Below are 12,779 nucleotides of genomic sequence, written 5' to 3' on the forward strand. Positions count from 1 at the left end.
TCTCTCTCTCTCTCTCTCTCTCTCTCTCTCTCTCTCTCTCTCTCTCTCTTTCTTTCTTTCGAGACAGGGTTTCTCTGTAGCTTTTGGAGCCTGTCCTGGAACTAGCTCTTGTAGAGCAGGCTAGCCTCAAACTCACAGAAATCCACCTGCCTCTGCCTCCCAAGTGCTGGGATTGAAGGCATGCGCCACCACCGCCCAGCTCTTTTTTCTTTTTTATTTTTTAAATTTTATTATGAACATAGTGTTCCACCTGCATGCATGTCTATGTGCCAGAAGAGGGCGCCAGATCTGATTACAGATGGTTGTGAGCCACCATATGGTTGCTGGTAATTGAACTCAGGGCCTGGTAATTGAACCAGTGCTCTTAATCTCTGAACCATCTCTCCAGTCCGAGACAGGGTTTCTTAAAATGGAAATCTAGTCATTCCAACTTGCTGAGATGTCATCCTCAAGCATCTTATTCAGGCAAGGGTCAAACTCAGCCAGGCCTCTGACGTCCCCCACCTTGTAGCCTCATTCCCCCATCCAAGAGACTTCTTACAGCATGGCCCCTGGCCCAAGATCTCCGGAGAACTTGTGAGGAGCAGGCAGAAGTTTCGGCCTAAACTGCACCAAACAGGAAATTCTACCACACACTGAAGCTTCAAAGTCCACACCTGAGGCCTTGGCTCCTGCTCCCTCAGGCTGAATGCCTCCTCTTCCTTCCTAAACTCCTGTCTGCTCCGCCGAGTTAGCCCCGACACTGGGCTGGTGATGCAGGCTCACGACTCTGGAGACTGAGAAAGGCAGAGAGTGAGTTCCATGACAGCTTGAGACCTTGTCTCAAAAGGAAAAGAAGGCTGGGCACGAGGGGTACAGCTAAGTGGTAGAGAGCTTCCTTAGCATGCTAAGGCCCGATGCCACAAAAAAAAAAGGGGGGGGGGGAGGAAAGGCCGTTCGGGTTTTCCATGGCTCTTCCTTCATGTTCTTTTATATTTCATAACGACCTGGGGTGGCAGGAACCAGCATCCTGTCATCACAGTTCTCCGGCCAGGCTCAGGGGAGCAATCGGAACACGTTCAATTAGGGCTGGTTGCCAATCAGGAAGAGTTTGCGGAGGGTCTGAGATGGATATCGGCCCAGTGTCCCATACATTTCCCAGCAGGAAGGTGAGCAACTCCCCGTCTGCCATCAAAGCAGGCTCCCCCACTAGCTCCCCTTCTTAGGGTCACGCTGAGGATCAAAAGCCTTTTCCTGTTAAAGCCGCCCTCCCTTGTCACGTGATGGAAAGCAAACAGGACTCAATATTGCCCTTCAGAAGACGCCTTTATTGTAACATAAAATACACAATTTTGTGGCTGCCCCAATTTATACACAATACTTTTTGGTGGCTATATACTAATCTGCTTGGACACTAAAATATGTATCTGAAATACAATGTTAAAAAGAAAATTATAAAAGAGCATTTTTGTTGTAAGAGACAGCCACTTTGAATCTCCTTCCTCCCCTACAAAGCCCCACACACGCCACACCCCAAGCTGAGACCTTTCGGGACTCACCTGTGTGTCTGTGAGCAGGCAAGAGGTGGGCGGAGACCGGTCCTTGCCTGGTCTCTGTGTGCAGGAGTGGGGCAAAGGGAGAGCCCAGCATGCAGACAGGGAAAACAGCTTCCAGTTAAAAGCCTCTCCCATCTCCAGGCACAGCCCCAGGAAAAGCCAGGGGAGCGAAGCAACCGTGTGGAAGTCTTACTTTTTGGCACCTTCTTCTCCAACCCAACTTGAGAGTAAGCGTGGAACCTTTCAGGGGTTCCAGGCTGCTCTGCTATCCCCACGCCCTGGGGCCATGTCCACTATACGTCTAGAAGTGTGTCAAGTCCACACCCGTGAGAGGGTTACTGGAACAAACAGGCCAGGTGACAGGCAGGGGAGAGTCCCTTAAGCCTGGAGTCCTCCAAGCAGCTCCAGCTTTCTCCTGAGGGGGCAGGGAGGGGCCTCACACCTCCTCCATCCCCAGTGAGCACCTGAGGCAAGAGGCTACCACCAGGCATAGAAAAATCAGTGTACAAAACCAAGCCAAGGCAAGCAGCAGCTTTTAAAAAGTCTTCTTCCAATAAATAATGCACGACACAGGAGTATCTTCCTTAGCAGTAAAACACTGATAAATTCAGAAGTTATTTTTTGTAAAAAAAATATGTTTATTTACTTGCATGTATAAAAATAAGGTTTTGGGGGTCCTCCTCTCCTGGGAGTGGCTTTGCCCTTGTTTGGAGAGGAGGCCAAGGAGGGCTTTGCAGGCCTGGGTGCTAACTGTCTCTGCTTGCCTCTCTCCCTGCCTGCCCACTGCAGTCCCTTCCTTCCTTCTGGGGACACCACAGAGGAGAGTGGAAGAAAACCACTGCGGAGGCTTTGGTTCTGTTTCTACAGCTTACCAGACTTCCTAGCACACCTGCTGACTGCGTTTCCCTAACTCCCAACAGCACCCAGCACCCTGGAGGGGCGGCTGCCTGCTTGGCAGGCTGCCCCAGGTGCAGGTCACAGTTCCTACCCTGTGAGACTGAAGGGAAAAGAGGTGACCTGGGTACAGAGGACCCGAAGAGAGAAATTTGATGTCAAATTAGGGTGCAAATGGGAAAAACATAAAAAAGACCCAGTTTAGAGACAAAAACACCATTGGACATTTGCAGAAAGCAATTATCAACAAGCTTCTAGAAAAGCCTTGGGTAATGCAGGCACGGCCTTGCCACAACACAGTGGGGGAGGGTAGCACTGAGGGGCTTACGCCCAGTGTCTGGAGCCAGGACTACGCACACCACCCCACACGGGAGAGCAGGCACCTGTAAGCTCTGAGCTGGGTGGCCCTCCTTCCTTTTCACTCTTGTTAAACATATCCACATGAGTACACACAGAAGCTGAGCGGTGACTCTAGAAACAGAAATCGAGGAAGCAGAGGACAAGGAGCCAACGTTAAGATGGGTTAAGTGGTGGAAACAGCCACCACCCATCCAGAAACTGTGCCACCCTTGCCCCAACACTCTTTCTACGGCTTCCCGTTCCATCGTCTGTGCAAAGGGGACGGGGACGTGTGAGGCGCTGGCTTTCCTCCTCAAGAACAGTCACCTACAGTTCAGAAGACAGGTGCAGCCGATGATAGCTTGCTTGGACTATGGACTGCCTGGCAGAGGGACGAAGGCTCCCCAGAGAGGAGGTGCTTTTTCCTCTCTTTGTCCTTCTCTTACTTGAACAGTCACGTGTCAAAGTTCAGCCACCCTTAAGACACATGGCCAGGTTCCAGGGTTCAGGAACCGGCTGCCTTTTGCACAAGGTAAAAACAAGCCTGGCCCCTGCCCTGGTAACTGCGGCTTAGACTGGACAGCAAGGGATGGGAAAAACACAACGTGCAAACTCACACACTCACACTCACGCACGCTCCCTTCACTGGTGCCACTATGCACAGGAATACTAAAGTCACAACTAGTATTAACACTTCACATTATGAGTATTGTTTCCAAAGAGAAGCGATTCATGGAATTAAAACATCCACGAGAAGTTCCTCCAAGAGGACGATGAAGCTGCAGGAGGCGAGGTCTGGTCATGACTGTGCGTGAGGGATCCACTGACTGTCCATGGGCCGGCCCAAGAGTTCCTCCACGCGCCGCGCCACGTCCATCGTGTCTTCTAGATCAAAGTCCCCATCGGTATCGAGGACAGGGTCGGGGCTTCAGAGGGAAAGACAGATGAAGGGGAGGACCAAAGGTTATCAGAGGTCACCTGAAACCCCATAAGCCATCAGGGGAGAGATCCGGGTTGTCCCTTCCTCCTAGGCCCTCACTGGAGAGACCGCCCCCCTCCCCCCCCATACAGTCAGAGGCCTCTGCTGGCTAGGTCTGCAGAGACCCAGTTCTCAGTACCCATCCTAGCTGCCCACATCCGAACTCCACCCCATCCTTAAACAGAGTGGTAAATCTCCATCTTCAGAGAAGACAAGCCGAGGCATTGCTCATGGCCACTGATGCTATCGGATGGAATCTCCCCCTCCCACAGACCATGGTCTCGGCCTAGGCTGGGTCAGATCCAGAGAATCTTCAAATTCCTTTGAAGCCCCCCCCCCCATTCCCAGCCTTAGGAAGTCCAGCCTGAGTCCAATGCCCCAGTACCTCCCCATATGCCCCCAAGAGTGTAACCTACTTCTGTGAGTACATGTTGTAGTGAGCTTGGGGGCACACTACTGGGGAGGGAGCCTGGTCCATGTAGGTAGCGCCACTCCCCGCATCTGTAGATGCATTAGCAAACCTGTAGAAGGAAGCAGAACACAGTCTCAGCCACGAGGACTAGAGGAGGGGACTGAGGACATCTTTGTGTCTTTTTCAGGACATAGGAGGTTGGACCCCAGGGGGCTGGTCACGGTGTAATGGAACTCGGTTCCTTCTCAAAGGTTGAACTGGGTTTACCAGAGGGATTAGGGATGCTGGACTCAGCAGCAGAGAGTGGTGGGTGCTGGGGGAAGAGGTACCAGGAGAACAGAGCTGGGCCCTGGACAACTTACTCAGGGACCACTTGCTTGATCTGCGGCTTCACGTATCCGTCAGCTGCTTTTGCTGCCGGGGAGAAGAGCAATGTAAACCGGAGTCCTTGGGGACACCTCCCTCAGGAACCCATCTTCTCTTGGATTAGGACAAAGCCACGTAATCTTAACTCAGGACTGACATGGCATGTAACATTTCTGTCTGCTGGACAAATCAGTTGCTTTCCAGGTGGGTGGATGTGATCCAGAAAGACCACACAGAGAAGACAGACACTTCCACGAGCATCTAGTCAACTGCTAGTGCTAAATATTTGTGAAAATAAGGTTTTTCATTTTTTGTTTTTTGTTTTTTCATTTGTGACAGGATCTCACAAGGCAAGGCTGGTGAGGAACTCCCCACATAGTTGAGGCTGGCTTCAAACTCAGAGATCTGCCTGCCTCTACCTTAGGAGTTTGTGACTATGTCTGACTCTTTTTCTGAACTTAGGGAATCACTCATACTAGGCAAAAGCTCTACCACTAGGCTGTGTACCCAGTCCTCGTTTCACTCTTGGTTTTGAAACAGTGTCTCACTAAATTGAACACGATGGCTTTGAACTCTCTCTACCCCAAGCAGGTGCTATACTTTGGGTCCTCCTGCCTCAGCCTCCCAACTGAGAATATATGCCTGGGCCTACAGGCCTGATCAAAAAAAATAAGCTTTAGAAATTCATAGTCAGGGGCTGGAGAGATGGCTCCGTGGTTAAGAGCACCGAGAGGACCCAGGTTCAATTCCCAGCACCCACATGACAGCTAACAACGGTCTGTAACACCAAGATCTGACTCCCACATAGACTACATGCAGACAAAACACCAATGCACATAAAAACAAACAAACAAATAAATAAATAAATCATAGTTGGAACTGGTAAGATAGCTCTGTGGGTAAAGGCTCTTGTCACCAAGCTCGATAACCCAAGTTCCATCCCCAGGACCCACACTGCAGAAGAAGAACTGTCCTGACTTCCAAATTTGCACCATAGCATAGGTGTGCATCACACATACACACATACACACACGCACAGAGAGAGAGAGAGAGAGAGAGAGAGAGAGAGAGAGAGAGAGAGAGAGGGGCAAAAGGCAGATAGATTGGAAATCACCTGAGGAAATGAAACTTAAATAACAGAAAATACTTTCTATATAAATACATGAATAGAGGATTACAAATTTTCTTGTGTGTGTGTGTATATATATATATATATACATGTTCATGTGTATGCAAATGAATGTGCATACGTGTGAGAATGGGTGTGTGTGCCTGAGCAGCTGGGGACAGAGGACACCTTGGGCATCTTTCCTCAGGCACCACTCACCCACCTTTTTTTCTTTTAATTTTTGAGACAGGGTGTCTCTTTGGCCTGGAGCCCAGTGAGTAGGTTAGGCTGGCTGGCCAACAAGCCTTAGGGATCCACCTGTCTCTGCCTCCTCCATGCCAGGATCACAAATGTGTGTCGCTGCTTGACGTCTTTTTTTTTTTAAAGCGTGGGCTCCAGGTATTAAACTCACAGCATGTATCTACTGACTGAATAATCTCCTCAGCCTCAGGTAAGCCTATTTTCTCTGTAAAACTGTAGCCTCAAGAGGAAACTAAGGAAGGAACACAAACTTTACAAAAGGTGGCTGAAGAATCTAGGTTCGGGGGCTAAGGTAAGCTGAAACCTTGGCTTGGCCACACCCCAGCCATGTGACCTTTGGCGAATTATTTTATTTCTCTGTGCCTCAGTTTCCTTTTATGTACAACAGGAGTAACAGTCACACCTCATAGAACTGATTCAAGGATTTAAATGAGATACTGCGGTGGTTTGAATAAGAATATATTAGAATGTGAAAGATTAGGAGGTGTGGTGGTTTTAATAAAAATGACCCCATAGGCTCATAGGGAGCAGCACTATTAGGAGGTGTGTCCTTGTTGAGTAGGTGTGTCCCTGTAGGAGGAAGTGTCTTTGGTAGAGGGCTTTGAGGTCTCCCATGTTCAAGTGAGGTCCAGTGTGGCAGTCTCTTCCTGCTGCCTGAGGATCCAGATGTAGAACTCTCAGCTCCTTCTTCAGCACCTTGTCTGCCTGTGGGCTGCCATGTCTCACCGTGATGATAATGGACTAAACATCTGAACTGTGAGCCACTCAATTAAATACTTTCCTGTATAAGAGTTGCCTTGGTCATAGTGTCTCTTCACAGCAGTAGAGCAGTGACTAAGATAGATACTATAGGAAATATGTTTAGGAAAATCCTGGCACAAAGAGGCGTTCAGCAAATGCTAGCTGCTGCTACTATGTATTATTCTGAAATTATCATCGTATGTAAAGGTTACTGAGAATCAGAGAAATACATGGAAGACTTATAAGGTAGTTTCTATTTGTCTGATTTTTGTTTTTTGAGACAGGGTTTCTTTGTGTAACTCTGGCTGTCCTGAACTCTCCCTGTAGACCAGGCTGGACTCGAACTCATGGAGATCTGCAGATCCGCCTGCCTCTCCCTCCCGAGTGCTGGGATTAAAGGCGTGCGCCACCACTGCCCATCTATAAGGTATAATTTTTATACCAGAATGGCAGATATGAAATGGATGACTAATCTGTGGTTGGCAAGAGGACAAGGAAGCAGATGTCTGACAGATATCTGTGAGGAAAGGGAAATTGGCTTTTTGAAGGCAGTTTTGGAAAGGTGAGTCTAAAAGCTTAAATGCATATGCCCTTTTATCTAATTCTGCTCAGGAATTTATCCTAAGGAAATAACTGAGCAAGATACTTGTGCTAGGTTATTTCAATATCAGTCATAAGTGAAAATGAAATAAATAAGAATTTTAATTAGCTACCCTTGAATACAGTACAGAGTCTATGGAATGGAATCCTGTGCAGTCGTGAAGATGACACGGCATGAATGAATTACTGACCTGTAACTCTTCACCCTCCCACCCCCTTCCCTACTAGAGACAGGGTTTCACTGTGTAGCCCTGGTTGTCCTGGAACTCATTCTGTAGACCAGGTGGCCTCAAACTCACAGAGATCTGCCTGGCTCTGCCTCCTGTATGCTGGGATTGAGGGGTGCACCACTACCACCACCCAGCTCTGACCTGTAACTCCATGCATGCGTGCGTATGAAATCAAGGCACAAAGGATCATGCACGGCTTGACCTTTCACCCTAGCCTCAGTTCCCACCACCAGCTTCCTGCTTGGCTGGAAACAGCCTCTTTGGCTCTGGGGAGCTTTTCAGCCACCCCAGCTGTACTTGCTCTCCCCGCCTAGGATGTCGCTCTCTGTCTTTGCAAAGCCAGCTTCCTTACTTTGTTCAGGTCTGTTCACATGTCACTTCCTCAGAAGCCTCCCCTGGCCACACTAGAGAAATGATGCCCCGCTCCCTGACACTTCATCTCTTCACTTGCTCTATTGCCCTTCAGGGTATCCACTGCTAAGTAAACACACAGCATTGTTGACTCACTTGCTGTTTTCTTTCTCGGACCAGGCTGCAGCCTCCACCTAAGAAGCTCCCAAGTTCCCGGGGAAGAATAGAAGGCACACCTACAGAATGTTGAAGGATGCTTCCGAGCTGTCAACAGGGGCTAACTTCCAGATGTATGTGATGCCTTTCTTGCTGACAAATTTGTGTTATTTCCTACAATTTTTACAATAACATGGAATATTTTGGCCAGGAATGGTGTTGTATAACTTTAATCTCTGGCATCCAGGAGGCAGAGGCATTGTCACTGACAAACACTGCATAGGGTTCACATCTGCCCTGGGTATTTCTTGAACACCAGTGGGGTGCTGTTTGGGTTTCATTCAGGAAAGAGATTTGCCCATCCATGTATACACACCCATGTACACATATATACACATGTATGTACACACACATACTAGCAAAAACTCAAAACCAAAACTAAAGCCGGTCAAAAGCCACCGCAGATGGACACTCACCGGTGGCAGGCTCGCACGGGACTGGTGTATAGTACTTAGAATATACTTCATCCTTTGGCCGGTCAGGAAACACATATATGAGGTAATTCAAGTCCCCCAAGCGGTCAGCCAAGGACCGGATGGAGAAGTCTCTAGTGGTAAAAGGCATCAGATTCCAAAACATTCTTTCCTCTAAATCAATAAACAGAACAATCACATTCTAACCATGATTTCTGAATGCGAGATTTTAAAATCCACAGACTTATTAAAATTCAAGCCCCTTACTAAAATCACACCAACAGAAATATTCATGCCCAAACAGCCACAGGTATAGACGGGGATCTCTTGAAAGTCTTGGTACATAAGCAGATACATATGTCACTTCCTCAGAAATCCAGAGAGCCCAGAAGGCTCAAGATCAAGTAGAGTCCTCTCCGTCTAAGAGAAAGAGCTTTGGGGCTGGAGAGACAGCTTAGCAGTTAATAGAGCTTGTTGTTCTTGCGGAGGACTGGGGTTTGACTCCCAGCACCCACATGATGGCTTACAATCATCCATAACTCCACTTCCAGGGGATCCTAATTCCTTTTTAGGCCTCTGGGAACTATACACGAGGTGGACAGGCAAACATGCAGGCAAAACACCCACATACAAAATAAAAAAATAGAGAAAAGTAGCTCCTAGGGACTCCAGTCTTATTCTCTAGGAGGCACAGCCGCAGCCAAGAGAGCCTAGGAGCTGGTCAAGCTGGGAGACTCTTCAAGCCACAAAACACAAGCTACTGTGCTTTGCCGTGAGGGTCGGACTGAAGAAGGGACATTCCTGGGTGGCAATGTTCGGTGGCAACACCTTCATTAATGAGGGAATCATGGAGCTATCGTATGATTACTGTTCAGATGACTGGAAGGAGCTCCAGGCTGAGTAACAATGAGGCAGACATCTCAAAAGGGAAGTGGCTGCGACTCTCCCCGCTGCCCATTCTAAGCCGTGCTTCAGCATTTCCCATAATAAGATTGCTCACAGGCCGCCTTCCGCAGCTGTGTCATGGTTGTTAGTGATTCCTGTAATGAGGACTGGCCCCAGAAAACTATGCTCTTGATAGGATGGATTAAAATCATTCTTTGACAAAAGCAGCTAACTTTGGACATAAAGCCAAAGTGTGTCGCCAAAAGGGAGAGGCACTCACGAGAGTCAAACTTCCAGGCAATGGTGATGCCTCCGATTTCAGAATCGCTGAATCTCAGCAGGAAGGTCCCATCGGGCTTGTTGATGAGCAGGTCGTGGGCTTGCTGCTTGTTCACGAAACCCAAGATGGCCCTGGATCAAAGAGTCAGAGGTAACAATGCCAGAGAGAAAACTTGTAGTCTAGTACTGACTAACAGATGATTGCAGCCCAAGCTACTTGGGGCACTGAGGCAGGAGGATTGCTTGAGCTCAAGACCAACCTTGACAACATATAATAAAAATAAATACGCAAAATAAGCAATACATGGGGATGCTCACCCGTCATTCCAGTGAGGCTTGAGATGTTTTTTTAACACTTCCATCACACCGTCAAACCACTGCCAGAAAGTGTAATTCCGTCCTGGCAAATTCTCCTGAACAGGAAGAAAACCAGAGTGAGCCCTGGAAGATCAGTTGCATGGATGACAGAGGCACTTTACAGTTTGCTGTAAAGATACTGGCCCTGTATTCTGTAGAAAGATCCTCCACACATAGCCTGCTACAGATTGGCTTGTTCTGAATTAATGTTAAATTTAGATGCCATCTAGAAAGTATACAAGACTCAGTGGCCTTGGCGTATGTGAACCCACCCTCTGTTACACAGAGCAAGAGGGCAAGGAGGGGGAACAGGAATCTCAGAAGCATAAGGCTGGACTCTGAGGACCAACTGTCAGAAGGATAGGACTGAGCTCTGAGGACCTAGCTGCCTAGAGGACAAGACTGAATCCTGGGGACCCTGCTACCAGAAGAAGAAAGCCCAACTTTGACTTGGTTTATTGCCTTTGTTCAGGTTCTCTATAAAAATGTGCGTGGAAGAGATGGGGAAGGCAGATGTGGCTCCGACTTCCCAGACTGTCCAATCCTGGCTTGTGCTTATAGACAGGCAGCACAGGCTGCTTACAGACATCTCCACTGTCGGAGGCATGCAAACGTCCAGACCTGCCTGCCTTTCACCAGCTGGTCTTACCGCCCCAAAGACAGAACACAGAGGAAAGGGAGAAGCAAGGGGTAAAAGTCACAGTGCTGGTACCAACCCCCCAGGAACCCTGCTACACCCCCAGCTAGATGTGGTGGACTTGCTTTGGGCTCCTTCTGACGTGTGGCCTGTGTGACAAACAGCACCAGCATCCCCCAGGAGATTCTGAGAAATGCGCATTTTCCCAGGTCCACCTCAGACCTGCTATGAATCACAGCCAATACTTTAACAAGATGCAGGGTGGGCTTGTACATCTGACCTGAATTAGATCCCACGAAGCCACAGAGATGCTGACCCCCCCCCTCTCTCTCTCTCTCACACACACACACACACACACACACACACACACACACACACACATTCCCAGTAGTTATCAGCCAAGTACAGTAACCAGGTTCTATGGGAGGCAGGGGCTTCATCACAATGGCAAAAACAGGCCACTGAGGCCTGCTTCTGAAGTGAGTAGCTGTGAGCACAGAACAACTCAAAAGACTCAGGAGCCACAAAAGTCTCTGAATTAAGGGCATCTGAAACTCTGGGGTGAGGACATATGGGGGTGGAGGGAGAAATTTAACTGAAAAATCAAAGATCCAGATACAATCACAGATTTGACAGATGCCAGAGGAAACGGATCCTCTGTCCATACCCCCTTCTAGGGGATTGCGGGTCCCCCAGAAGCCTGGGCTGGCATTCCACATCTGCTGGTACAGAGCTGGGGAAGGAGCTTGGCTAGTGCTTGCTACACCGTTTCCTTCATAAAGGAAGGTCTGGCTTATACCATGAAAAGGTGTGACTCTGTGTGAGCCCCACTGCCTCTCAAACTATCCATCTGCATAGATGCATCTATGACTCGGGGTAAAGTTTGTGAGAAGGTATGAAGAACAGGGGCCCAGGGCAGGGAAACTCCAGTAGGCCAACATGTGGAAAGATTGGAGTAAGAGCAACTGGCGGCCGGCCGCTCACCCGGTTGAACTGGGACCAGGACACGGACATGTTGTTGTAGTCATCGAGGTGGCTGCTGCTGCTGTTGAACAGTTTCTGAGCCAGGAACACCAGGTTCTCCTTGGTCAGGCCCCGGTTACTCTGCACTTCGGCCTTGAATTTCATGTTGAGCGCTTCACACAGCTGCGGCCACAGCACCTTGTCAGGCACGGCAAACGGCACCCTGCCCTGAGAGGGCGAGAAGCCAGCATGAGAGAACAGTTGCATGACTGATTCTCTCAAGTAGCAAAAGAAAGGCAGCAATGGCTGAAAAGACTTAGAAAGATCTGTCCTGCCAAACCTGAGCACAGTCAGACTTTCATGGGATGTCCAGTTCCGAGAGACACACAAGGTTCTGCTTTGTTGTCCTCATATACAACACAGCTAGAGTCCACCTCGTGTTCGGTGGGCTGGCTTGGGAGCTGCCAGCCCTGCAGTCTGACTCTGGTCCTAATGAGCATCCTCAGAACAAAGCATTGCCAAGTTGTGGCTCATGGTCTAGATTCATGGGAAGTTTAGATATTAAAAACAGTAGTGGTGGCTTATGCCTGTGATCCCAGCACCCAGGAAGGTCAGGAGCTCAAGGTCATTTTCTGCTACATAGAGTTTGAGGTCAGCCTGGGCTACATGAGACACCATACAAAAAAAAAAAAAGAAAAGAAAAATAAAGAAAGGAAGGAAGGAAGAAAGAAAGAAAGAGAAAGAAGCAGAACAAGACTGGTTTTCTAAGTGAGCACAGAAGGAATGGGCACACACAACATGCATGGCTGCAAGTGTAACTCTTGCCCTTGACACCTGCCAAGAACTCTAGCTCCAAGTGAAGCAACTTGGCATGGAAGAGTGGAAATTTTCCAGTTGGCAACTTTATTGATAAATAGGTTAGCATATGAACTTTTAATAAATTGCTTCTCATTCCAGCCAGTCAACTGTTCAACGGGTTACAAAGGTGCAGTTAGGCCGGATGAATGTGGTCTGGTGCTCATGTCACACAGCACGTGACTGCAGCTACATGTTTCTAAAAAGTCAGAAGAGGGGACTCTCTTTCCCTTCCTTCCTTCCTTCCTTCCTTCCTTCCTTCCTTCCTTCCTTCCTTCCTTCCTTCCTTCCTTCCTTCCTTCCTTCCTTCCTTCCCTTCTTGCCTTCCTCCTCCTCCTCCTCCTTCTTCTTCTTCTTC

The 12,779-nt window shown here is 48.6% G+C and overlaps 1 protein-coding gene across 3 annotated transcripts in view; it reads right to left on the minus strand.

Annotated features, from left to right (window-relative positions):
* Window positions 1–1,286: 1,286 nt before the first annotated feature.
* Stat5b (signal transducer and activator of transcription 5B) overlaps window positions 1,287–12,779 on the minus strand; it is a 68,779-nt gene continuing 57,286 nt past the window's right edge. For all 3 annotated transcript variants that reach the window (XM_050156822.1, XM_050156823.1, XM_050156824.1), the window contains 7 exons: window positions 11,588–11,794; window positions 9,928–10,022; window positions 9,611–9,741; window positions 8,449–8,619; window positions 4,522–4,573; window positions 4,164–4,268; window positions 1,287–3,694 (listed from right to left, as the gene is read on the minus strand). In XM_050156822.1, coding sequence (XP_050012779.1) covers window positions 3,568–3,694; window positions 4,164–4,268; window positions 4,522–4,573; window positions 8,449–8,619; window positions 9,611–9,741; window positions 9,928–10,022; window positions 11,588–11,794 — 888 coding nt within the window. In that variant the 3' untranslated portion in view covers window positions 1,287–3,567. The remainder of the gene's footprint in view (window positions 3,695–4,163; window positions 4,269–4,521; window positions 4,574–8,448; window positions 8,620–9,610; window positions 9,742–9,927; window positions 10,023–11,587; window positions 11,795–12,779) is intronic.

Source organism: Alexandromys fortis, unplaced genomic scaffold (genome assembly GCF_014885135.2).
Source record: "Alexandromys fortis isolate MF-2015 unplaced genomic scaffold, M_Fortis_MF-2015_v1.1 scaffold_31, whole genome shotgun sequence".
In the NCBI taxonomy this organism is placed as follows: Eukaryota; Metazoa; Chordata; class Mammalia; order Rodentia; family Cricetidae; genus Alexandromys; species Alexandromys fortis.